We start from the raw sequence: 25,703 nt of genomic DNA, 5'->3' as shown, positions 1-25,703 counted from the left end.
ACATAACACCAACTCTCCAAGCAACCAAAAAATCTGCATCTGATATACAAAATAAAATCTGCAATATTTAATATATGAAGACTCAGAAAAGGCAAATAGACTTGCAGTGATTGTTCCATCATTAATCAATTCCCACATCTGCTGTCACTTTAGCAAGAAAATGATGATATTCATCTAACCTACTCATTGACGTGTGTACAACTGCTGAAGTGCATCCCCTCTGCTTTAATTTATTTCTAAATAACTTGCTTAAGGCACTTTTTGCTTTATTCCTGGGTTTTATGAGCTCAAAAACAATGAAGGAAGGGTACGAGCTCAAAAGCATCCCTCAAAGTCATGCTCTGTTTCTCTCTCTCCTCTATGCAGTAGTTTGGGCTTTGCTAGTTTAAAGCAACTCCGCAACAAAACAAACACGATCACATTTTGTTAAAATGCCTGCTTCACAACATTCAACTAATAGCTTTCAAACTGATATATTTATTGTTTTCAACCACATCTCTCTCTCTCTCTCTCTCTGATTATCCACCTTTAGTTTAAAAACAAAAGCACATCACTACAGTAGCCTAAATATTTTTCAAAGGTATGGCAAATATATTTTTCTCCCCAGCCACAAACAGACAAAAGCAGCACACTTTTGAGAAAACAAAACAGGATGCACACTTTTACATTTTCGTTGTGTGATGCTGTACAATATTCCAATTAATTCAAATAAGGCCAATATCAAAAAATTGCTTTTGGATGTTTCATGTTATTATTTTAACTACAATCTCCCTCCCTCCCATCTGCAAAATGGTTTAAGTTCCTCTGAAGACCAACGCGGCATTTGGGTTTCACCAATATGATTCTGATTGTGTTGTACCAGAAGTTGACGCACAGAGAGAGAGATACTGGAAATGGAGCAAAGATATAATATATTTTTCGTCAATAATAATGAGATTATAGCACATTGAAAGAATAGCAACAGTGGAAAAATATGGCATATTCTTCTAGAAAAAAATGAGATTATACTGCACTGAAAAAAATACAACGGTGGAATGCTGCAGTAAATGCTTTATACTTAGGAGGGTTGTGTGTATTATGTATGCCTGACAGTAATACAGGTAAATGGGTCTGCTGCTGGCTACTAGAACAGGTTTCCTGGTTCTCGAGGCATTATGAGTTGACTTAGAGCGCCCCCTTGCGGCAGCTGCACGTTACTGCCGCTCAGCAGCGCGGGACCCACGCGCTTTAAGTTGGAAACCTGGACAAAGTTTATTACAATTATAACTATCTAAATCTGACTCATTGCCGACAGTACGTTTACGAAGGTTTTTCTCTTTTTTTAAAATTAACAAAAAATGTTCCTTTTCCACAGCGTGCTTCCGGCGCGCAACACCCTCTGGCTTTCAGTGCAAAGCAACGGCGATCGGCTGCAATGGGAATTTCAAGCACATACTCTCTGCCCCGACCCCACCCCCCTCCTTCCCTTTCATCAACCCTTTATTCAAACACAAAGGCAGCCAAAAAGGAGTCTAACTCAGACCCTGCACAAGCCCAAGTTCAATGTCTAACCCTCCTCCGTCTCTACAGCCGCTCAATAATCTGCCCGCAGCCAGACAGATCCCTTGCAGCAATGCACTTCAACATTGCAGAAATTTCGATAGCAAACACATGCAAAACAAAACGCACATACTGCATATGAAATTTTTTAGCTCTCTCACCCGATACATCCTCACCGCCCCCACCCCCAAAACACACACACACACACACGCACACACAAACCATCACACCAACATACAGATATGCATCGACTACCCAGCGACTGTTACGGAGGCGATTTATACAATATGGAAATTACTGGATGGCAAATTGCGCGGATCGCGTGAAAAAGTGGCATTAAAAAGCGTCCAGTACTGTCTGCACCGTACGGTGCAAAAAGAAAAAGGGGGGGGGGGGAGGAGGAGGAGGTGGAATCGCATCGGGCGTGTGGTATTCATTCTCTGTGGCTGTATGAAAGGTGTGGAGGAGAGCGCGAATTTTCTCGGGAAGAGCAGAATTTTTTTGGGAGGGTGAGAAGCGTGAGTATAGAATGAAAGAAAATAACCTACTTAGAAATGCGCATTAAAATAAATGCAACCTAAAGAGAACGTGTGTGGCGAGAGGTATTCCGATTTACCGCCAATTAATTTTTTAAAAAATGCATGCAATGGGTTGGGACAGATTCATTTTCAGAATGAAACTAAATCGTTATACTTTTAATGTCTTCCACACGCTCTCCCCAACACTATTAGGCTGTCAAAGAATAAAGAACGGCAAAATGTCTCACATGTATTTACCTTTTCAGCGAGTTACAGGATCTCTCAAACCAAAAAGTGCGCTTTAAACCCCCATAAATACAGCAACGTGCATCTTGTCTGACATGCAGACACGTTTTAAATGATAAAACAAAAGGGTCGGATTTATTCTCCACACATATGTACAATTTTTAACAATTCGCAGCATTCTGTATTTCTGCCTAAAATGTTCCTTTTTAAAACCAAAAATGCCCAATATCTCAATACAGGCGATCCTCTCCAGGAGCCCCAGCCGTATTAAAAATGCATTTACCTTTTCTTTGCAAGAAAAATGGAACCGATCTCCATCGAAAAAGAAAATGATATTCCGACCTTTGCACGGACACACGCGACGCAACAACCGGAGAAAAAATAACATTATTTCTTCACACACAAGAGAAAACACACACACACCTTATTGCAAAGATCCCACTGCAAATTTATTAATTTGCAAGAGAAACTGTGTATCTGTGTGTGTGAGACAGAGAGGGAAGGGGGGTGGAAAGCAAAATGAAATCCCCGAGAATTTTAGACAAAAAACAAAAATGCTGCCCAACTCGAAACATATATATATTAATATATAAATATTTACATATATGTAGAATTTTTTTTAAGAAAAAGCAAAGCAGCGACGAGACCTTGATTCGCAAAGAAAAAGATACGGGGGGCTTTTATTTCCTAACCTCGCAAGCAGCGGAGTGCATTTATTGCTCTTTTTTTATTTCGGGGAAGGTCGGGAGGAGGAGGGAGAGAGAGAGGGAGCGGGTGGGGGGGCAAGAAAAGAATATATTTATTTAAATTTTTAGCAGAAATAAGGGACATAAATATTCCGACTTTCTCCTTATTTGGCCACGTTTGGAACGTTGCGATCCGCCGCCTCGCGCTGGGCAGCTCCGCTCCACGCGCCACTCGCAACTTTTCAAACATTCTCCCGATTTTACACACACACACACACACACACAGAATTCGCCCCAAACACCCAAAAACATGCAAGAACAAACCCCCGTGCAATCATCAATGCAAAGAAAGAACTCCAACGCGCTATTGCACAAACTTTTTTTAAAACCTCCTTTCTTTTCATCCCCTTTCTTTCCCCAGCTCCTGTCCTCATTCCTCCCCCCCCCCCGCCCCGCACCAACCAGACGCATAGACACACAAACGGTACAAGTAAGTAAGTAGGAGTAAGTGGTTGCAGGAAAGGAGGTGGAGGTGGTAGTGGTGGGGGGGGGGGCGTCCGGCAAGAAACAAAAATTAAATTACGCGCAAAAGCAATATGTTTGCAAAGGGGGAAAAAAAGCCCGAGAGATCCTCCAAGCAAAGAGCGTAAAAATCTTTTATTTTGCAACTTTCCCCGGTATTTAAAAAAATGTTTACAAAAATCCAAGCGATGTCCCCTCGTTGCAAAACTGTACAACGCAGGGGAAGGAGGGCTTTTCAAAATTTATTTTTCCTCCTTTTTTTTCCTCTGGGAGGGGTAAAATTATAAATCAAACTAGCGAGCGAATTTCCACAGACCGATCTTCAATCCAACAAGAAATAAAGAAAGCAGAGAGATCTGGAAGAAAAAAAGAAATAACTCCGCCAGAATTTTTTAAAAGTCTCAGTGTTTTGTTGTCATTCCTCCTGTGCAATCCACCTCAAACATTAGTTTAAAAAAAGTGGAAGGGGAGGAGAAAAAATATAGAGAGAGAAAAACAAACACACACACACACACACACACACGCGCGCAAAAACAGCCTGAGATATTAAAACAATTTATAGTGGGTTAGGAAATTTGTTTCTCAAAAAAAAGAAAATTCTGAGGGGAATAAAAAGAAGAGGGCTGTTTTATTTATTATAACCATCATTATTATAATAATTGTTATCATTTTGTCTCTCTCTGAATGGTTACTTACGCGAAAATTCCCTTTTACTTAAATGCTGAGGGTTGCCTTGCTTGCGGCGAGACATAGTCGGTCACATCTGGAGCGGAAAGCCGGAGACTCCAGAGAAAAATATCTTCATCAGAGCCCCTGACAGAAAATAAATTGGAAATAATGCAAAGATGGCGGATGGAGATGGATTGTGGGACGGCCGTCAGTGTGAGAGAGGGAGGGAGGGAGGGAGAGAGAGGGGGGCAGAGAGCTGCTAGTGTACACACATAGACACACACACATATACACATGAGACAGACAGACAGACTCTGACAGCGGCTTTCACTCACACACACACACACGCTCTCTCTCACATACACACACAGACTCTCTCTCACACACATACACTGTCAAGTTCAAGTGCGGACGTGACGCGCCCGCGAACTTGAACGTCAAAGCCCCGATGTTGAATTAGCCGCCAGCTCAATGGGGGCTACTACTGGCAAAGGCATCACATTGTCGAGAGAGAGAGGGAGGGAGTTAAAAAAAGAAGCCTTCCTCGTTTCGCCCACTTTCCCAGGCAGAGCCGAGACTTGGTTGTGTGTCTTTCTCTCTCACACACGCCTCCAGACACACCTCTCCCCCCCTCACACACACCTCTCCCCTCACACACACCTCTCCTCTCCTCACACGCCTCCTGACACACATCTCCTCACCTCACACCTCCTCTCCTCTCACACACCTCTCCTCACACACGCCTCCTGACACACTTCTCCTCCTCTCACACACGTCTCCTCTCCTCACACACACCTCTCCTCCCCTCACACACGCCTCCAGACACACCTCTCCCCCCCTCACACACACCTCTCCCCTCACACACACCTCTCCTCTCCTCACACGCCTCCTGACACACATCTCCTCACCTCACACCTCCTCTCCTCTCACACACCTCTCCTCACACACGCCTCCTGACACACTTCTCCTCCTCTCACACACGTCTCCTCTCCTCACACACACCTCTCCTCTCCTCACACACACCTCTCCTCTCCTCACACCTCCTCTCCTCTCAAACCTCCTCTCCTCTCACATCTCTCCTCTCACAAACCTCTCCTCTCCTCACACACCCTCTCCTCTCCTCACACACCACTCCTCCCCTCACACACACCTCTCCTCTCCTCACACCTCCTCACAAACCTCTCCTCTCCTCACACACACCTCTCCTCTCACACCTCCTCTCCTCTCACATCTCCTCTCCTCTCACAAACCTCTCCTCTCCTCACACACACCTCTCCTCTCCTCACACACCACTCCTCCCCTCACACACACCTCTCCTCTCCTCACACCTCCTCTCACAAACCTCTCCTCTCCTCACACACACCTCTCCTCTCCTCACAAATCCTCTCCTCTCACAAACCTCTCCTCTCCTCTCCTCACACAAACCTCTCCTCTCCTCACACACTGCTCCTCCCCTCACACACTCCTCCTGTCACACACCTCTCCTTCTCTCACAAACCTCTCCTCTCCTCACACACACCTCTCCTCTCCTCACACACCTCCTCTCACACACCTCTCCTCTACCCTCCTCACACACACGTCTACTCACCTCACACACCTCTCCTCACACACACACACCTCCCCTCTCTCACACACACACCTCTCCTTTCTCACGCACCTCTCCTTTCTCACCCACACCTCCCCTTACACAGCTCCCCTCACACACACCTCCGTTCACACACACCTCCCCTCTCACACAGCTGTCCTCGTACACAGCTCTCCTCATGCACATCTCTCTTCACACACACTTCTCCTCACAGACACAAATCTCTACTCACACACACCTCTGTTCACACAGTCTCTTCTCACACACACCTCTCCATACATCTCTCCTCTCACACACACCTCTCCACACACACACCTCCTCTGTTCTCACACCTCTCACACGTACCTCTCCACACCACACCTGTCCACGCACACCTCCTCTGTTCACACAGCTCCCTTCACACACACGTTCTGACACATCTCTGTCACATACACAGACCTCGTCACACACACCTCTTCTTACACACTCCTATTCACACACCACTCCTCACATACAGACAGCTCCCCACATACACCACTTCTCACATACATTACTCCTTGAATACATCCTATCCTCACACAACTCCTTTCCTCAAACCTCGTCCCACACACGCACCTCCTCTCATCACAGATACACACATCTTCATACACACACAATTCCTGCCATACACTGTTTCCTTATTTTTCACACCTCTTCACTTACATACACACACCTGACATATGTCTCTCCTCTCCGTCACACACACACCTCTTTACACACCTCCCCTCCTTTTCACACATACCCTCCTCACACACCCATCACCTCTCCTCACAAACACACACCTCTTCACAGACTTTTCACACAGCTTCTCGTATACACACCTCTGCTCACATCCACCTCTCTTTACAAACCTTTGTCCTCACATACACCTCAATTCACACACTACTTTTCTGTCAAATTACTTGACCCCACATCACACAGCAAATGCACGGCACTCACTTTAAGAACAAAAAAGCTTATAATTCTCTTTGCCCTCTGCAAGTTGCATGTGTATTATAAATAAAATCACGGATCCCTAAAAACAAACTTTTGAATTATTTTACAAGCTGCATGAAAACTATCTTTAAAATCCCAAAAAAAGTTTTCATTGCATGCTGCAAGTTGCCTGCATGTTGTAAATAAAACACAATACCTAAAAAGTCATTGTCTTCTGCAAGATGCAGAGGTTGTTTTTTAAAAAATGTATTCACAGCAAAAATTTTCGTTGTATTTATCAACTTGTTTTCTTTTTCATTTAAGAATAATGTCGAGAAATAAACTTCGTTGCCTTTTGTAAATTGTATGTATATATTGTTTTCCACAGCAAACATATTAATCCATGGGAATAACTTTCCATCCATTGTCTTTTCAGCCATTTACCTATTTTGCTTTAAAAATAAATCATCACTCTTCTTGACAGCATCTTTTTAAAAAAACTTTTCTTTACCCCCATCCCTCTCAATATCCCTAACTTTAAGTCTACAGTGACATTTTTTCCTCGGAAATATCTTATTTCCCCCCAAACTTTCTCGGACAGCGATTTGAAAGTTAAACCGGACTCCCCCTAACTGACACTTTCTGGCAGCTCTTCATTACATATACATTTATTAAAATAATGAACTTTCGGAGTAGAGTGCGTGGGGTTTTCGTTTCAAGGGATTGTATTTTAAAAATAAGGGCTTAACTGCTTAAGAGGGGAGGAGGGGTAGGAAGGGAGGGCTGGAAGGTATTCATTCATCTGCAATTATGCTCGTACGCGCACGTCTGTTAAACCGGAGCAGCGCAGAGCTGCTGAGAGCTACTTACTGCTATGTTTGCAGTCGGTTTTTTTTTCTCTCTCAAGGAAATACATTGCATTGCAACTGGCAATAGAGCGCATTGTATAGATAGTGACTCACGCACAATGCACACACACGGTCTCATCGGAGAACTACAGAGTTGGCAACAACTGCTTAATGAAACGTTTGATGTATTTTAGCGATTCTTTTTAGAGCTCGGGGGGGGGGGGCGGTGTGGAGGAGAGGCGGTGATGTACAGATTCATCCGGCTCCCTCCGCAACTAGGATCTGCTACTGGTGTCGGACCAACATTCATTCACATCCAGGCACGGCGCTCTGGCCACTCGGTGCTGCGCGTCCGATTCCCCCTTCCAATTATATTTCAAAGTGCGTTTGCAAGGATTCTATCCGTAAACCGGCTACAAAGCGCTCAAACTGGGAGGAAGCGTCGCTTTGCCGCAAATCCAAAATAACGCGCAAACATTAAGGCAGAGGGGCGCCGGGGACTGCTGGGGGGAGGGGGGCGCGGACGGGAGGTGTCGAGCTGAAAGAGTCAATCAGTAAATGTTCGCCTGCATCTTTTCCGAAGAGTTTTATTTTCGATCTAAAAGAATGAGAGCAAGGAGTGAGCGGCCGCCAGTGCACGGGTTAACACGATTATATATTCAGTCATACACCACACACGTTATTAATTACGATGGGGAAAGGTTAGGGGTGGAAATGATGCTTTTGGCATAATATGTAAGATTTGATAGTCTCCCCCACCGCTGGCCTTGTATGATCAGAAGCGGAAAAAAACTAAACCATTGACTGCTAATTAAACACAGATACCTCGTCTGTACAAAGCCACACCTCAATATTGATTAGAGAAATCTTCGGCTACAATCCCAGTGTGGCATTGTGTAAAACAGTGCCTTTTGCTGCTTAAATATAAACGGGCATTTTTATTTTAAAAAGGTTAAAATCTGCTTTGTTATTAAACTGGAGGGCATTCAAATCACCGCACCGCGAGCAAAACACAATAAAACTTCAGATTTTATTTTTTGCGGAAGGAGTTTGAATCTGCAAAGCAGAAATTATTTCACAACACAGTAAGAGGCATACACACCACTCATGTTTATAGAGCGGGAGATTCAGTCTTACTGCCGTTTGTTATTGAAAGTAGGAATGAATGATTAACACCACGGCATATTTGTTAGTTTATTAGATAAAGTATAATCGCCCTCTCACAAATCAAAAACTAACAGACACGGGCTAAATTGAGCAGTGCTAAACTGCTAATAGCCACTCACAGTAACATTTTCCAATCATCTTTCTGACTAAATGAATTGGTTTGATTTTAGATAGGGGGCCTTCCGTTCGCCAAGCTCGTACACAGAAAGGACATTTGCACTGACATCATTTAACTTTCTGTGCTGTGGCTGGCAGCAGCTAATTTAGACGGGGGGGGGGGAAGAAAAAACAATTTGTTTGAAAGGTATTTAAATAGCAAACAAAAGTCGGTGTCTGCTAATTCTATTCCTTCCCCCATCAACGTGTTTGAAGGACTATCTCGAGACTTTTTCTCTCTTTCCACACAACACCGTTTCCCCTCCATCAGTCAATATCATTCTATCACAAGTCAGTGAGAGATTCTGCTTTGACAGTGGGGGTAGCAGACAGAGAAGGGAAGAAGGATTTTCCTCCTTCAGATACTGCAGTCCCTGTCACCCAAGCTTTTCCGAGATTGAAACAGGTAACCAGCGCTAACAATTGCCCCCATCCCACCACCCACCCTGACTTGTAACTGATTCACCAATGCTGATCAGGGGAAAGGGGGTACAACTTAAGATTGTGGCACCTCTAGTTTGCCTTCTTTTTTACGAAGTTTGTAACTCTTCGGATGCTGGTTCGGGAGAACCACGGACTGAAAGATGGAAGGGAAAGATGTAGAAAGAACCTCAGAGAGCAGGTAAACCCCAAGCGGGAGCTAACCTCGAGGTGTGCGGCTCTGTCTGTGGAGACTGGGGCAAGCAGACCCATTGAGAATAGGGCAGAGCGTAGAAGTGCCAATTCTGATTGCACCTAAAGTATTCCTGGAAGTTTTTATTCAGTGATGTCCCGACATGAACTGTTCTGTTCGGTCAAACTGTCCCTTCCACTCCTTCCACCACCACCCCCGACCGTTCCAATAACAATGAATAAACAGTGCACAAATAAAATGAGAGAAACACAATCTATTTCATGCCTCCCCTTGCAGCAAGAGAATATTCAGGAGAACAAACTCTTTATTTTTGAGATATATCAGGACAATCTTACGGATAAGGAGAAAAAAAGGAATAAACAAATTATATCATCTATAATCATTACCTCTGAATAAGAATCGAGGAATTTTCAACTATTGCTACCAGGCACCCCACTTGCAATACTATTTCCATCTATATGGTTTCTTTTTATCCTTTAATATGTTGTGAGTGATTATTGTACCGCAACTGACAACTTTATTTGCAATAAATTCTATTATACACGGAATTCACTGCCCTACAATTCTAAACTGTGCCCTCCCGAGCGAGACTCCGATATGCACACAGTTGGATGTTTGAAAAACTAAGGTTGTAAAATAAATTAAGTCTATGCTATATCTGTTTCACCTGCCACATACCGTTAAAAACAGTTAGTTTAACATGAGGTGGAGTTTCACACACACATTTCCTAGCGGAATACAGCTCATCTGCATATTCCCATACCGGGAACAGTTCCTTACATTTGTATTTTCTTTTTGCTGGTTTTTTTTCAGTAGGGTGAATACTAAAGATATTATTTTCCCTCATCTTTCTTTATTTTATAAAATGGAAAAAAAAACTCGCTAGAACTGGCATGGAAGCATATTTGAAGATGCTTTCCGTCTAACCTGTGCCCTGTAGGACTGGCAACAGCTGTGTATGTTAGCATTTGCTAGTGATGTTTTAACGCAGGAGTTTTTAACATATGCTGCGTCTTGAATGTTTGTTTCTGTTCTCCAATTAAAGAAGGTTACTTCTGGCAACAAATCGCATTGTCAGGCATTCAATGCAAATAAAAGTACGTACACATAGATTGACATGTGCAGCACACCATTGGCACCAGCTACTTGCAGCCAAATTTTTCCTGGCATATAGTATAGTATTGCGCCTGCATTAATTGTACGACACACACTGGACGGATGGCTTTCCCTGCTGATCAATTTTTCGTGAGCAGCAAAATGTGAAACGCTCTGAATCATCCGTCTGTCAATGACAGACTGTAGTACTGTTCGCCATCAGCTACCCACAGAAGCCCATAAAGGGTTAAGAGGCTGGTACGGCATAATGCATATCCATTATTCAATAACTCGTTGAGGATCAGCTTCGAGTTATGATCTCCCTCACCGTCCTGCTAACAACTAACTTGACTCACACTTGAAGATTCGCCATCAGCAGAGAAATAGGCCACAAAAGAAAGCCTGCAAACTTTAGCTAACTTTCATTTTGATTGCTGCATTTAAAAAAATACATTCCTGGCCGCGACTGCGATAGGAATGGTTACGGGTTTGAACCAAGGCGTGCAGACCTTGTCTTTGAAAGTATAACTATAGATGCACCCAATCCCGACTATAAATACCGCTCAGCGAGTCTGTGGCACACTGGCTAAAGTGTGATGTTTGCTATCACGACATACACTGCAGACACCTTTTGTGACGCAGTATCAGAATAGCGTCAAACAATAACCTGGAGACAATTCCAAAGCAAAGGCTGGGCCACAAGAATCATGACATGGTCCAGAGGAATTTAATAGATCCCAACTGATCATAAAACCAGAAGACTTGCGGCAAAAGTAGGCCATTCGGCCCAGCGGTTCCACTGCACTATTCAATGAGATCATCTTTTCCTATCCTTATAACCCCTGATTCTCTCGCTGGAGAGTGGGTTTACTTCTTGTCTGTGGTCTCGTTTACAGTCAAAAAGTCGCAAGTGAAAATTTGGTATTCAAACTCATCTGTCTCATCAAAGGTGACTTGAGGCTAGCTTTCCACTGAACTGGTCAGTGGCGTGTCTGGTTGAGAACGTCAAAAAGAGGGAAGCAGAAATTAATTGTGTCAAATTATTGTTTGTTCAAATTATCTTTGCCATCCTATCGTGCAGCATGATCAATTTGATGATAATGTAATTGATTCACACGTGCACACACGCACAGTCATAGACACACACACACACACACACACACACAGGCACACATAAACCCAGGGCTCATATTGAGAGGCATTCATTCAGAGACAATAGACACATAGAGAAACCTCTGTTGTGCAAAATAGCTGCTTGCAACTACATTCGTAATCATCACTCTAAGTAAATGTGATGTGCTTTATATAAAAAAAACTGAACAGGAGCTTTTGGTGGCAAGACCATACATTGTACATTCAGTCACTTAATCACAATATGGTGGAATCTTCATAGTTGAGAGCTAGCATCAGCTAACCCAAGTTGGATATTTGTTGGTCTATTACAAAGAAATGATCTTTCAAAAGGAGCACAACTCAAATTATTTTCTATTTTCCATTCAAAAAGTGACTACAGCTAACATCTACCACATTATGTAATTCATTCAATGGGGAATTGCAATTTTAGAGTGTGTGGGGGATTTATGATATTTAAAAACTTTATCACAGGTATTCATTTTATTTCTATGTTCCCAAATATTGCAGTGTGACCATGAAACTTCAACAAAGCAAGCAAAAAAAATTACATTTGCAGTAATTACCCTACCCAAAATACGTATCATGGGGTTAAACATCGCTGTTCAGAGGCAGGAACAACTGACAAGTTGTAACCTATTTCCAGCAGTTTATTGACAAACTTAACTCTCGACATAAAGGTTTGTATCTAATTTTCAATATGTATTTGTGCATTTATTTAAGAGTGAATAAAAAAGTGTAGTGGTACCTGTTGTCACAAATGCTTGCTAGTTTATTTGCCAGATGGTCATAGGTTTTAATCTGAGTGTCACTTTATAATCAAATGTTTCAATTAGTACTCACAAATAGGGCCTTGCAAAATCAACCCTTCATGACTACCTTAAAATAAAACTTTAGGCTGAGTATTTCTCAATATCAGAATTGAAACAGAATTAGAGAAAACCATTGCACACCTTACCTAGAGGCTTCATTTTCTCTGCTGTATTTCCAGAGGTGATGATAGTTATCCACTCTTTATTTACTATAGTGTGACAAAGCTGCAGTTTAATGCAGAACTCAATCTCCATTTAATAGAATGTATTTCCTTCTGCTTTAAAATGTAAGGAGACACCTCTCATTGTAAATGGGAACAGGCTGCACTGGAAGCTCTCTCTTTTTAAATATTCTCTCTTCCAGTATAATAAACACATAAGCTAATGCCCACATGTTCCAGATAAATCCAGCAACTATTGATAATCTCAAAAGTTTTTTTTCCTTCGGTCCACATGAGTCTCTTTTCCTATGCTTCAGTTTAATTTCTGCAACAAAAGAAGGTAAATGCTGGCAAGCAGTTCATATCGCACATAGTCACCCAGTCAATCACAACACATGATACTGTACACGCATAATACATAGGCTAATTTGTGACTGTGGAACTGGCTCTGAGTACTAAATGTGAATTCTATGAGTAATGTTTTAAAGCTGTAAATACATTGTAGAAATATTCATTTTGGAAGTTTTGGCATAATGCATTGGAATTTTCTCCTTTGCCTTCCTCTTTTTATTTCTGTTGCAATTTTGGGGTTTATATTGGCACTGTTTCCCATCACGCACATTCAGTCACTAAATATTATTTACACACAAGCCAGTCTGTACAGTTCAGCATGGGCACTAAGCATTTTGCAGCAGATTTTGCCGGCAGCATTTCAAAACTGCAGTTAGTTAACAAAATGTCTCCCCTTGTTGTTGTTGACATTTTTTTAGACACCTGGCCTTCATTTTTGAAACTGAGTCTGGCTACTAGCAAAATAAACCAAATAGAATGGGGTTGTTACTGACAAATACCTGCATAAGGCACATTCATAGGAGTCAGGTATAATGCACTCATGTAAACTACCCTGTAGAGCTTAGAATATACAGCGCCAGTTAATTACAGCCCCAATTGTAGCAGAGCTTCAGCACTGTCTTGTGTTATGCCTTTTCTTAAAAAACAAAATTCTGACCAAGACATCACAACAAGTTTTCTCACTCACTTGACTGTCCTTTTGCTTCCTTCTTCAGAAACAGATTTTTTTGTAAAGAAATGCACACGCGCGCGCACACACACACACTCACACACACACACAAACATACACACACACAACTTGAAATAGTCAAGCGACAGGAAAACATGCATGGAAGGAGAGAACAAAACACAAGGAGCAAGAAGAGGAAGGGAGAGAGAGAGAGAGAGAGAAATGAATGGGAGGAGCTGTTAAACTGACATTGCCCTATCAGAATACGGGAAACCAACAGAAGTGAACTCATGAAAATCAATCACCATGGCAGTGGGAGGGAAGGGAGCTTAGATCTGTGACATCAGAAAGGAATGGAGTGCTTGTTTACAGAACATACCCTGTTCCTGGGGTCCCTCACTAGTCCCAGAGCAGCACATGAACTTCACATGAATCAAACACCTTTCAGCCTGCAAATTCCTCTATAAACTATTTACTTAGAAACTCTCATCTAGAACCTATTGCACTTTTGTTCTGACTTCTTGAAATGTTACAGGGCAGGCTCCTCTGTTTGAAAGCAGCTTCCCATGAAGAGTTAAATTACCCAGCTTTTCATCTCTATGTGCGGAGCTGATGGCAATCCCCACAGAAAGCAAAAATTCTCTTGAGTGCAACTCCACTCTAAGAGCAATCTTTTCCATTGGAAAATTCTCACTCCTTGGAGGGATCAACTGGGTTATCTTCCTCAGTAAGAGTTCAGTTTCAGCACATGACTGGGATGTTACCTGTGCTTTTACTCTGTGTTTGGACACTTTTATACCAAACATTTATACATTGCCCGCTTTAACATTACTATTTGAAACGTGACTAAGAGAAAGCTCTCAGTAACACTGAAATACAGAGGGGCAAAAAGAAATATAAGTGCTGAGTGGAGGTAGGCTAGGGTTTAGTAGCGATGCCTCCCAGGTACAAATAGCTTGTCAACAGCTCCTGTTTCAGGCTTACGTATAAAGGATAGCCTTTTCATCAGACAGCACCGACAGAACAGTACTTGACCCTGCGAAGCACGAGAATAAATATAGCATTAGCGAGATGAATAAAACCACACAATCTTTCAATTTACTGTATTGTGTCAATGCAGTAAAGGAATTAAGTAATTATGATACAGCCTCTGTAACAAATAAAATTACATCCATCTTTAAATCGGCAACCTTGTAATACCCTTCTGTCAGTCGCATGATGGTGTAATTACATCACGAAGAGTTGTTAATATCATTCTAGGAGTCACATGTGCTCATTAAAGTCCAACACTGCACACTGAAGAATACTATCAGCCCATAGCAATTCAGCTGATGTTGAATAACATACCTGCAATACTTATATAAATATACATATGTTATAAACATATATATTTTAGACAAATTGAAATAAAAATGTTTAAAAGATTACAACCCAACCTCACAGTTCTGATCACGTTTATCAATTGGTTCAGGTTTCATTGTAATGATTTATGATGTCATCCAAGCCTCTTAATTGGGTTACAGCCTGGTAACTCACCCCCAGGTACCTATTATTCTGTGCATAATCACAATATGTTTTGTTCCTGCTCTCTTCCACTGTCCTCATACAATTAATGGGACCCTACACAGCAAAATCATTGCATCATAATCAGAACTTAGTTTGACATTTTACAGCAGTGGAAGGTCATATAAAGCCTGGGAGGGGAGGCTTCTGAAAGTATCATTGGAAATATTGTGGTGTTTTTACAAGTGTAACACCTTACCTGGAATTATTAAGATCAGATATATCTCTAACTAATTTCCTTCAACTTCAGCCAGAGGGTGTTGGATTCCAGCACACATCATGCGGGCCAGCAGAATCCAACTCGTCCCTCACAAAGATGAAAACACAACTGAAGTGGTACCTTCTTCCTAATTGTCTAAAATACATTTTTTAAACTCTGATTATAATTTTCTCAGATGTTGTAAGGATCTGGGTGAAACTCCTCAGAAAATAGTCCCCCATCAAAGGAATAGGAGTTGCGTTCATTGTTACAGAAGATTAGATGAGACAATTTGAATTTTAAATAAACACATAAATTTAATATTACAGAAAGCATGTAACTTTGGTGGTTCTACACAGAGTATAAATCATGATGCAAAATAAAATCCTGAAAAGAAAACTAGTTATTATTTCTATCAGAGAACCCAAACTTCAACCTCTACTTAATTCACATACAAACCTTTGAAAGAAAACACGGCTATTCATTAAACGCCAAAGTAAAATTACCTTGATCCCTGACAGTGTGAGACATGTGTTAGATTCAGAATGAATCTGGGAATTGGAAATGACTGAGACCAACAACTCTGTTCTAACAGATTGGATCATTTAAGTTATTTTGATGTATTTACAATTATTTTTTGGTTTTGTGAAGCAAAAATGTAGGCGAGGATAGTGGTCATTCAATTAATAATAGACCGACCCTACCCATTATCCCCTATTTGGAGAAAAAGCCTGCCCATTGCAATTACGTTATCCATTCAATTTCCAAGAAATGTTTTTTTGAATTTATTCTTGAAAATCTAGACCTAATTAACAGTCATGTTGGTCAATCATTTTTGACATTTTTGACTCCGGTAATGACCTGGAGCCTAATGTTACTTTATCAGATTATGGTTTTACCTGTCAATACTAGCTTTATATATAGTGTCAGTTGTCGTCACAAGGATTTCCAGGATGGTGCCTTTTCAGTGTGTGTAATCTTTATCTGCACTCCCGCATTGTTGTGAGTGGTGTTGACCATGTTATACCTGGTCATTTTTGCCCTTGGAAGAATACAGTTTGCTATCGGCTTTATTGGAAAGGAACTTTACTGGAAAGAAGTTAACTTCTCATATCTCATCTCTAATTCCTTCACAATGTAAATTCCTCTTTGAAGCACTGAAACTGAACCTTATTCTTCATTTCCTTTTCTTGTCTGCAGAACTGAATTTTCCCCTCATTTCCTGTAGCCATCAGCTCCCTGCCAAGTACCCATTTGACCATAAGACCAAGACAGTGAACTTTCTCCACAAAGTGCTCTGACAGTCACTAACATATGGTAGAGACATACCACTGCAGCTTGTACAGAAAATATCAACTGAAATCCCCGCTAACTGCATCACTCGCTTTGGTAAATCATTGGGGCATTTGTGTATTCATTGCATTTTTGTAATTTTATATTACCTTCAAGTGAACTCTTCGATAAAAATAAACACTGGGGATAGAACTTCTGCTGTTTAGATACATTGGCATGACGAGGTCTTTCTGAGCACCGCACTGGTTGTAAACTTTTTTTGTTATGCCACATAACCAGCACTGTATCGGTAAAATTGCACATGTTCTAGACAGTGCAGGTGACTCAGTAATCAAACAGTGAAATCATTATGAGTTAGGGAAGATACAAATATGGCAAATAAAACTAATATAGTCAATAACTTCCCAGATATTCACAGGTTAGTGAGGTACTGAGGTAGTTTTAGACCAGGTCCTAACCTTACTGCCCAGTCTGTTCCACTACCCCTGAACATGCATTTTGTGCACCATAGTTGGTTCCAATATTCCCACTGTTTAATATCCCCAGAAAAAGTAGATGTAGCATTAGAAAATGTTTCTGCTTCTCTGCAGAATCCTGTGATCCCTGATAGAAAGTGAAGATGCTGCATAGATTAGATTCAGTTCCAATCGAATCTTTAAATTGCCACCAATACTCACTCCCAAATATCAATACGTGAAGAGTGGTCACATTGGTGAAAGAAGAATAGGAATTCTGCACAAAAATCCAGATAATGTCATCCTCTTTGGGAGTGTAAAACAGTAAACATATCAGAGATTCTTCCAGCTTTTTATTTAAACTTTGTGCTTCATTGAGACGGTCTCAAGTGTCCTTATGCAAAAGCCTCCTCAAAGCTTTTTTTGACTGTGCTTTCATCCACATCTTCTAATTTTCCACCACTGCTCAATCTGTTCTCTCATATGCGAAACAGCTTGGAATGTGTTTTTTATGTTAACGGTTTGTTATCCAAATACAAATTCTCATTATTTATTTGGAGTCTTTGTGAAAGCTGCAAGGTGCTTTGTAAAAGCGAAGGTGGTGTACTGCAATGAGAAAAAACTGAAAGTATGATCAAAATGGCAATTTTCCAGGAGATGTAAATACAAAGACATCAGGTGGGATACCAAGGTAAAGGCATTCATAGAGGCAGTTCAAAAGTGCAAAATGGAAATGGATGAACAGAGGAGAGATGAGAGACCAGAATCTGACAATCAAAGTATGCAATCTGGAACTTCAGGTGACTGGATATTTCAAGAGCAAAGCATCATTCAGGTCATGAACAGATTCACAAAGGAAAATGACGATGTAGGTAGTTGAGGGGCTACTCAGGGTACCTGATGTGGGACAAGAACCTGGGTAGCTGGTTTTAAGCAAGTTGGCATTATGTAGGATAAAGAGGGTCCAAGAATTTTTAAAACTGGGGGTAACAAAAGCACGGTGAGGAAGTTAGCAGCACTGGCTCTAACAAATCTCCATGAAAGTAAAGATTTTAGTTTGCTCTTCAATTCTCATCCCTACTGCCCAGCTGTAAAAAACATCTGCATTATTTTTCAGGCAATGCATTTTAACGACGTTATTTTTTGAAAACTGTATTTTGGTTTTGATCATTTTTGCAAAAGACCATTTCTTCACATGTAGAATGGAGAATATTGGAAAATTGCAACTCTGTATGCCAAGGCATTGCTATAAAATAGCCCATACAGCAACGATTGAATGACTGAGTTTAATTCTCCTTCAATTCCATACCATTTCAGGCGTTGTACAAAAGTAGTGTTAAAACACTTCTGTTGTCAATTTCCATTTTTGCCATATATTGAAATCATCACTGAATGTTAAACTCATCAGGTCAGTCCCTTTATAAACTCAGGCATTTTCTGGTGTTGCTTAGTAGGGAGCTTGGAAGGGAAAGGGTTATAATTTAAATGTATTCACTTCAGAAAACTGCCTGAACTCTTCAGACTGCTACACATCTATCATGCCGTCCCCAAAGAAAATATCTGGATAATTGAGATGCCTCTAATTCCTGGTGCAATATTATATAAGACCCTTTAAGTTACGAATGATCATTCCTAATGCGGGTAGGGCAGCCCGGGTTGAGAAGTTTGCAATTAAGTTTAGTGTTGTTGGGCTGAGTAGGAAAAAAGTGACCTGGTAACCTGATCCTGGCTATTTTCCAGTGGCATCAGCTGCAAGTGTGTATATTTGGACCTCCAGTGGGGACAGAAGTGGTTTTCAGTGTCACAGACCCTGCCTCTCTAAGGTGTGAATCACCTATCTGAACTCATAGTAAATGGTCATTGTGACAAAGTGAAAGAGACTGGGTCACGTCTGTGGTGCACATTCAATAGGACAGGAGAGAAACAGCTTCGTTAATAAGCACAGTTCTGGTTTTGAATTATCTTTCAGTCTTTTCCTGCAGTTCATTCCTGTACATGCAACAACATACAGTCAAGACACTGCATCTGCATCTCTGGCAGATTAGTGTTAATGACATTGAATTGTTGGTTCACAGTGCCCCCTTTTGGTTCCTCTTTGCCACACATCCAAAACTCAACTCCAAACCAGTAACATCTTCCCAAGGTAATAAAATGTGAGGCTGGATGAACACAGCAGGCTAAGCAGCATCTCAGGAGCACAAAAGCTGACGTTTCGGGCCTAGACCCTTCATCAGATGAAGGGTCTAGGCCCGAAACGTCAGCTTTTGTGCTCCTGAGATGCTGCTTGGCCTGCTGTGTTCATCCAGCCTCACATTTTATTATCTTGGAATTCTCCAGCATCTGCAGTTCCCATTATCTCTGATACATCTTCCCAAGGTGCTCTCTCCTCTGGATCATTATCCCTAGCCTTTATTCCTATTGATCCTCCTCACCCAAAAATGCTGTGTTCTCCACAGCTATTGAATGTGCCTAACTGATGGCAACATACACAAAGAACAGCGACAGCTCTCACCTGGTAAACTACAGGTAGATTGTTAAGAAGGAGCCTCAATAATAGTGTGGCTGGATTATTTGTCCGAGGATTGGGACAGATTCTTTGGATCCTATAAAAGAAGCATTCTTTAGAATACAGTTTGTATTGTAAACTTTCCCCTTCCATTTTGACATGGTTTAGGGAGTGAAGCAAGCTTCTCTCGCATTGTTGCTAAGGCACAGTGACGTGAGCCACAGGATGCAGGGAAGGGACTTTAAATCGTCTCACCCTATTTCTTTCATCCGAGCCCCCTCCCCAAGTGAGGCCCAACAGATGAGCTAAATCCAGACGTACTGTGAAACCAGAGGGCAACCTAGTGTTCGAGATCTACCTGGTGGGATGTGAGGTTTACGCAACAGGTAATTTTGACTCATCCTAATCTCATACAGTCCCATAGATATGGAATACTTTTCATGAGAAAAATTCATCAAAAAATTAATCATTGAGCGTCTTGAGCATTACCAATAGGCAGAGTCCTTGCAAAAACAACAAATTACTGCTTTGTTTTAAAGACCCAATTGTACAAAATATTATTAAAATATACTACTAAGGAAGCATGATGCAGAGGCACAACAGATCAATATATCAATGTACAACGCGTCTAAGGCACTGACAGCAACTATGGTACACTAACTACGTTGCTTCAAACACCGGCTAACTCAGTACAGGACAGGACTGAACTTGGAACCGCCTGCCCGTGTGGTTTAACTACTGATCATTTCAACATGTTCACTCTCAAATGACTCTTTAAATGGTTTCGTTTTAGGGATATGTGGGAAATGAATTTATTTTCTCAGGTTTACATGTGAAAATGGTTGAAAAGTACATCGGTTAATTTTGGTTACATTTAAAAATACATTTCCAGGACACAAATATCTTTTGCTGGTGTAAAAGGCGGGCATTCTTTTTGCAGTAGCCCTTATTAAATACTTGGCTTCTAAAGCAATATTGCAGTAATTTTTTTTAAATGCAATGGGAAGAATTATTTGAAATTTACAGCATTGGTTCTTATTGCAACATACTTTGATCAGAAAATACAGAATTATATACAATTATGCAATTGCCATTCTCTGGTCCTGCGTGAAGTCTACTATACAGTCCAATGTCTGATGAACTCGTGTTGGAATTAACCTCTTAAGCCATGGGGTTCCTCATTAACATGGATAAGTGCCTTCACCTGACAAAGGATCAGCACTCTAAAGCTTATGATTGCTAATAAATCTGTTGGATATAACCTGGTGTTGTGTTACTTCTGGCTTTTTCCACCCCAGTCCCAACACCGGCACCTCCTCATCACAACCTCATCCTTTGGCAGCAATGGTTCCAGCTGCCACAAACCAAAGCTTTGAAATTTTCTCCCTAAGTCTGTTTGCCTTTCTATGTCTTTCCCCTTCAATGCATGGGGTATTGGAGTATAAATTCTTGCTACAACTGTGCAGGGCATGGATGAAACTGCACCTAGAGTAATGTGAACAGTCTCCTTACTGAAGAAGGCACAAACTCACATTGGAAGCAGTTCAAAGAAGGCTGATTTCTGTGATGAATGGATTGTCTTCTGAGGACAGGTTGAGCAGGAATGAGCCTATATCCCAGTAAATCTTTCCTATTCAAATACCCATCCAGATGCCTTTTTTAAATGTTATAATTGTACCAGCCTCCACCACATCTTCTGGCAGCCCATTCCATACACACCACCCTCTGCATGAAAAAGTTATCCCTTGGGTCCCTCTTAAATTTTTCCTGTCTCACCTTAAACCTATGCTGTCTAGTTTTGAACTCCCCCACCCCATGGAAAAGGCCCTATCCATGCCCCTCATGATTTAAAAAACCCCTGTAAGATCACCCCTCAACCTCCACCACTCCAGAGAAAATAACCCCAGCCTATTCAGTGTCGCCCTCTAGCTCAAACCCTCTAATCCTGGCAACTTCCTTCTAAATCTTTTCTGAACTCTAGCGTTTTTCACAATGTCCTTCCTATAGTAGGGGGACTCGAATTGCACACAGTATTCCAATTGTGGTCTAAGCAATATTTGTACAGCTGCAACATGACTTCCCAAATCTTATACTCAATGTGCTAACCAAAAAAAGGCAATCATACTGAATGCCTTCTTTACCATTCTATCTACCTACGACTCTACTTTCAAGGAACTATAAACCTGCACTCCAAGGTCTCTTGGTTCCGCAACGCTCCCAAGGATGTGACAATTAAGTGTATAAGATCTGCCCTGATTTGCCTTTCTAAAATGCAGCACTTCACATTTATCTAAACTAAAATCCATCTGCCACTCCTCGGCCTTTTGGCCCATCTGATCAAGATCCCATTGTAACCCTCTTCACTGTCCACTACACATCCAATTTTGGTGCCATCTGCAAACTTACTAACAATATCTCCTATGTTCAGTTCCAAATCATTTATATACATGACAAAAAGCAGTGGACCCAGCACTGATCCTTGTGACACACCACTGGTCACAGGCCTCCAGTCTGAAAAGCAACCCTCCACCATCACCATCTGACTTCTGCCTTTGAGACAGTTCTGTTTCCAAACGGCTATTTCTCCCTGTGGTGCCATGTGATCTAATCTTGCTAACCACTCTAACCTGAGAAAACTTATTGAGATAGTGAGGAGACTTCCGGGATATAGGTTGTGAGAATGTTTCTCCTCAATGGGAAAATTTAGAACTAGGAGTTCACAGTTGCAAAATCGGGATCTCCATTTTAAAAAAAAGACGACGAGGGATTTGTTTCCGTGAGTAGTTAATCTTTAGAATTCTTTTCCCCAAAGAGCAATGGAGGCTGGGTCATCAAACATATTCAAGGGCGAATCAGACAGGCTTTTTGAAATACAAGGGAATTAAGGGTTACGTGGGGTAAAGCATGAAAATGGAGTCAAGCATTCAATTTGAACAATTATGATCTTATTGAATGGAAGAGGAGACTCAAAGGAGTCAAGTGACCTATTATTTATGATTTCCCAAAAGTCCACTTTCTAGCCACTGGTCTTGTGTCCTTTATAGGGCGCAATATAACATTTTATTTGATAACATTTTGAGAGACTTTTTCACTATAAAGGTGCTATATAAATGACACAGCACATGTATTCTGCTTGAAGGCAGATCCTTGGCTCATCATTTGCCGTTGTTTCATTGGGAGTCATTTTATTAGTAGAATTTTTTAGCCAATGATGTTTTCCCATTGCTTTCCACTTGAGTTCAGGGCAAGGAGGCAGGTCCCACATTTCACTCAGCTAGAAAGGGAATCAAACCCACACTGTTGATGTCATTCTGATCACAAGCTAGCCATTCAACTAACTGAGCTAACTGAAACTCACTGTGCAAATACAAGTTTATATTACTATCATTGTTGGTGGCCTAATGATGCCCCAATTCCTCTTCATCAATAACAATCTCTTAAATAAGAACCAAAAGAACTGCAGATGTTGTAAATCAGGAGCAAAACAAAGTTGCTAGAAAAGCTCAGCAGGTCTGGCAGCATCTGTGGAGGAGAAAACAGAGTCAATGTTTTGGGTCTGGTGATCCTTCCTCAGAACAATCTCTTAGATGGCTTCTTTGCTCTGCTTACCTGAACTTCAGACGCACAATGCAAGGAATCTTTTGTGTTCGAATTAATTGGCAGATTCCACTTCCAACCTCATCTTGATACAATCCTTTTGACTCCCAGTCTTCCCACCTATCGCTGCTGAAAAATGAGAAATGTGCCTCCTGAATTCCCTCTTTGTTACATAGATCTTTGATGTACCTGGGAGTCGAAGGTTAGGGAGTTAAAACCACAATCCAAAGAGCCACATTCCTATTCAATGGTGGTATAGCTTTGAAGAGACAGTTGTTCATATTTCTTATCTTCTCCAGTTCCAGCTGCTGACCAACCAACTGAGCCTTGATTCAGTAAAGAAATGGGCTGGAGTTTGGGGCTATCATTTCCTCTCTGCTTTTGGGCAGTATTCTTATCTCCCTCAAAAACATCTTGAATAAACTCTCCTTCAAAACAACAGCTTTCATCCCCTTGGTTCGATCCAACCATTGCCCAACCTCCAACATTTCTCTTCTTCCAAAGTCCTGGATTGGGTTACCCAACTGTTCCATCATTCCTTTCTAGAAATTTGCTTAAAGGCTTGATGTAAACATCTCTGTATTTGGCTATGGGGCTGCTTCTAAAATAAAACAGCCAACTACAGCTGATTTTCCCAACACACACTTCACCTGTTTGATTATGTCAGTGATGCTGATTCTTGGATTAATCCTCACCATTAAGAAGCTAATCAAGGAGGAACTGAATGGCAAACACAAAGCAATGCCTTCTTTTACACTTCAAATACGTTCTTATAAAGGAAGCCCAATTTATGTTTTTTATTCTGAGTTTACTTTTACTGAAATTGATGGAAAGCCCAGGAATAGTTCTGACAGCAGGCATGCAGGAAATGATGCTCAGCATCATTCCCAACAGAGGGAAGTGAGTAATTTGGAAAATAGTACATTCTGCAAACAGAATGCAGAGCTAAAATATTCAGGCAGCAGGTATGAATTCACTTTCTTTGAATACGCTCAGACAGCACACTTGCATTAATTCTTAAATCAGAAGGGCAATGTGAGGCTCGTGCAGTTGATACAGAGATGGAAAAATGGTCCAACGTCTCACCGTCCAGCCACCAAGAGCTGGAAGGTTAGGACGTCAAAACAGCCAGCTATGGGTGTGTACAATAGTTTGGCTGTGGCCTTCCCAACTCCAGGCCAAGAACTTGGTGATGGAGGATGTGATGGTGGTTTGGGTGGGGTTGGGAGTAGGGATGGAATAAGGGTCAGATGCCTTAATGGCTGGACAATGAGCGGGAGGTAGCTGATAGCCCAGGGAATGCTACGGCCATTTTCAGTGCCACTATCCCTGATTAATTCAATGCAGATTGAAGCTCTGGTTTCATGCTCACTGATATTAACCTGTGATACTAGTGGGATGGCTGTGTCCATAGAACCGTGTGCCAGAGAGGCCAGGCTCTTCAGAGAAAGAGGCATTAAAAACTGGAGGAACAGATTTATTCCATAGATGATTAATCTTATTTTGTGACAATATGAGAAAAGAGCCTCTGGTATTGAGGTGTGGAAAATCACCAGTAGCATCCACATCAGTACAGATGGATACACAGCTTAATAAAGTGGAGCCCAGAGAGAGTTTTCAAGGGCAAATTATAATTGAACCTGATCGGTGATAAACTGAAGGGAGCGGAAAGGCTGCATGCTTAACACTTCATGTCTGATTTTACTTTTCATCACAATGACCATTGCAGTTAAAAGGATCTCCTTCCTCTGCTAGCTGGGTAGAACGTGAACATAAGGAAGGCACATTATCAGGTTCCACTATTGGCATTGTTCAACATATTCCAACTATGTTGCTTCCTCTCATTGCTGTCCTGCTTTAGAGAATTTTTTTTAAATGATGCATTTTTTTCAATCTGTCCTCTGTAGGAGGTAGGCAAATTGGAGGTCAGAAGTGGACATATTTTCAAATGTGCACAACAGAAGCCTTCTGGTACCCAAGCTCTTTTTTTTTACTCAATACAATGCTGAAGAACAAAAATAACAACAACAGCAACATTATTCCCCCTCTGGCTTGTCTCAGGAGGTCTCAGGCACCTGCTGGTTTACTTGCCATGTAGTCCAGTCCTGAGTACCACCTGAGCAGCGGCCTTGTCCCAAGTGATATTTAATTCAATTGGTCCCCCGTCACTGAATCACACACCTTAAGAGGCTAGCACACTGCCTAATTTCTGCAGTGAATGGTGATGCTCTGAGGAACAGCTAATTATAATGGGAAGAAGCTACCAAATGACAAACAGAAAGCAACAAAAAAGCCTGAAAATCAAATAAGTAAAACGGATTAGCTGTGCATTGCTTGCATTTTCTATTTATATAGGTTTCAAACAAT

At 41.4% G+C, this 25,703-nt stretch overlaps 1 protein-coding gene across 4 annotated transcripts in view; it reads right to left on the bottom strand.

Moving 5' to 3' along the window:
- bcl11ba (BCL11 transcription factor B a) overlaps positions 1–4,797 on the bottom strand; it is a 167,736-nt gene extending 162,939 nt beyond the window's left edge. For 2 of the 4 annotated variants that reach the window (XM_048538150.2, XM_048538155.2), the window contains exon 1: positions 4,208–4,797. In XM_048538150.2, coding sequence (XP_048394107.1) covers positions 4,208–4,262 — 55 coding nt within the window. In that variant the 5' untranslated portion in view covers positions 4,263–4,797. Of the gene's footprint in view, positions 1–1,777; positions 1,863–4,207 lie in introns of those variants that run through there. The other 2 variants (XM_048538153.2, XM_048538154.2) reach the window with 2 other exon arrangements.
- Positions 4,798–25,703: the final 20,906 nt, after the last annotated feature.

Source organism: Stegostoma tigrinum, chromosome 10 (genome assembly GCF_030684315.1).
Source record: "Stegostoma tigrinum isolate sSteTig4 chromosome 10, sSteTig4.hap1, whole genome shotgun sequence".
NCBI lineage: Eukaryota > Metazoa > Chordata > Chondrichthyes > Orectolobiformes > Stegostomatidae > Stegostoma > Stegostoma tigrinum.
This window is presented reverse-complemented; position numbering and strand designations above follow the sequence as displayed.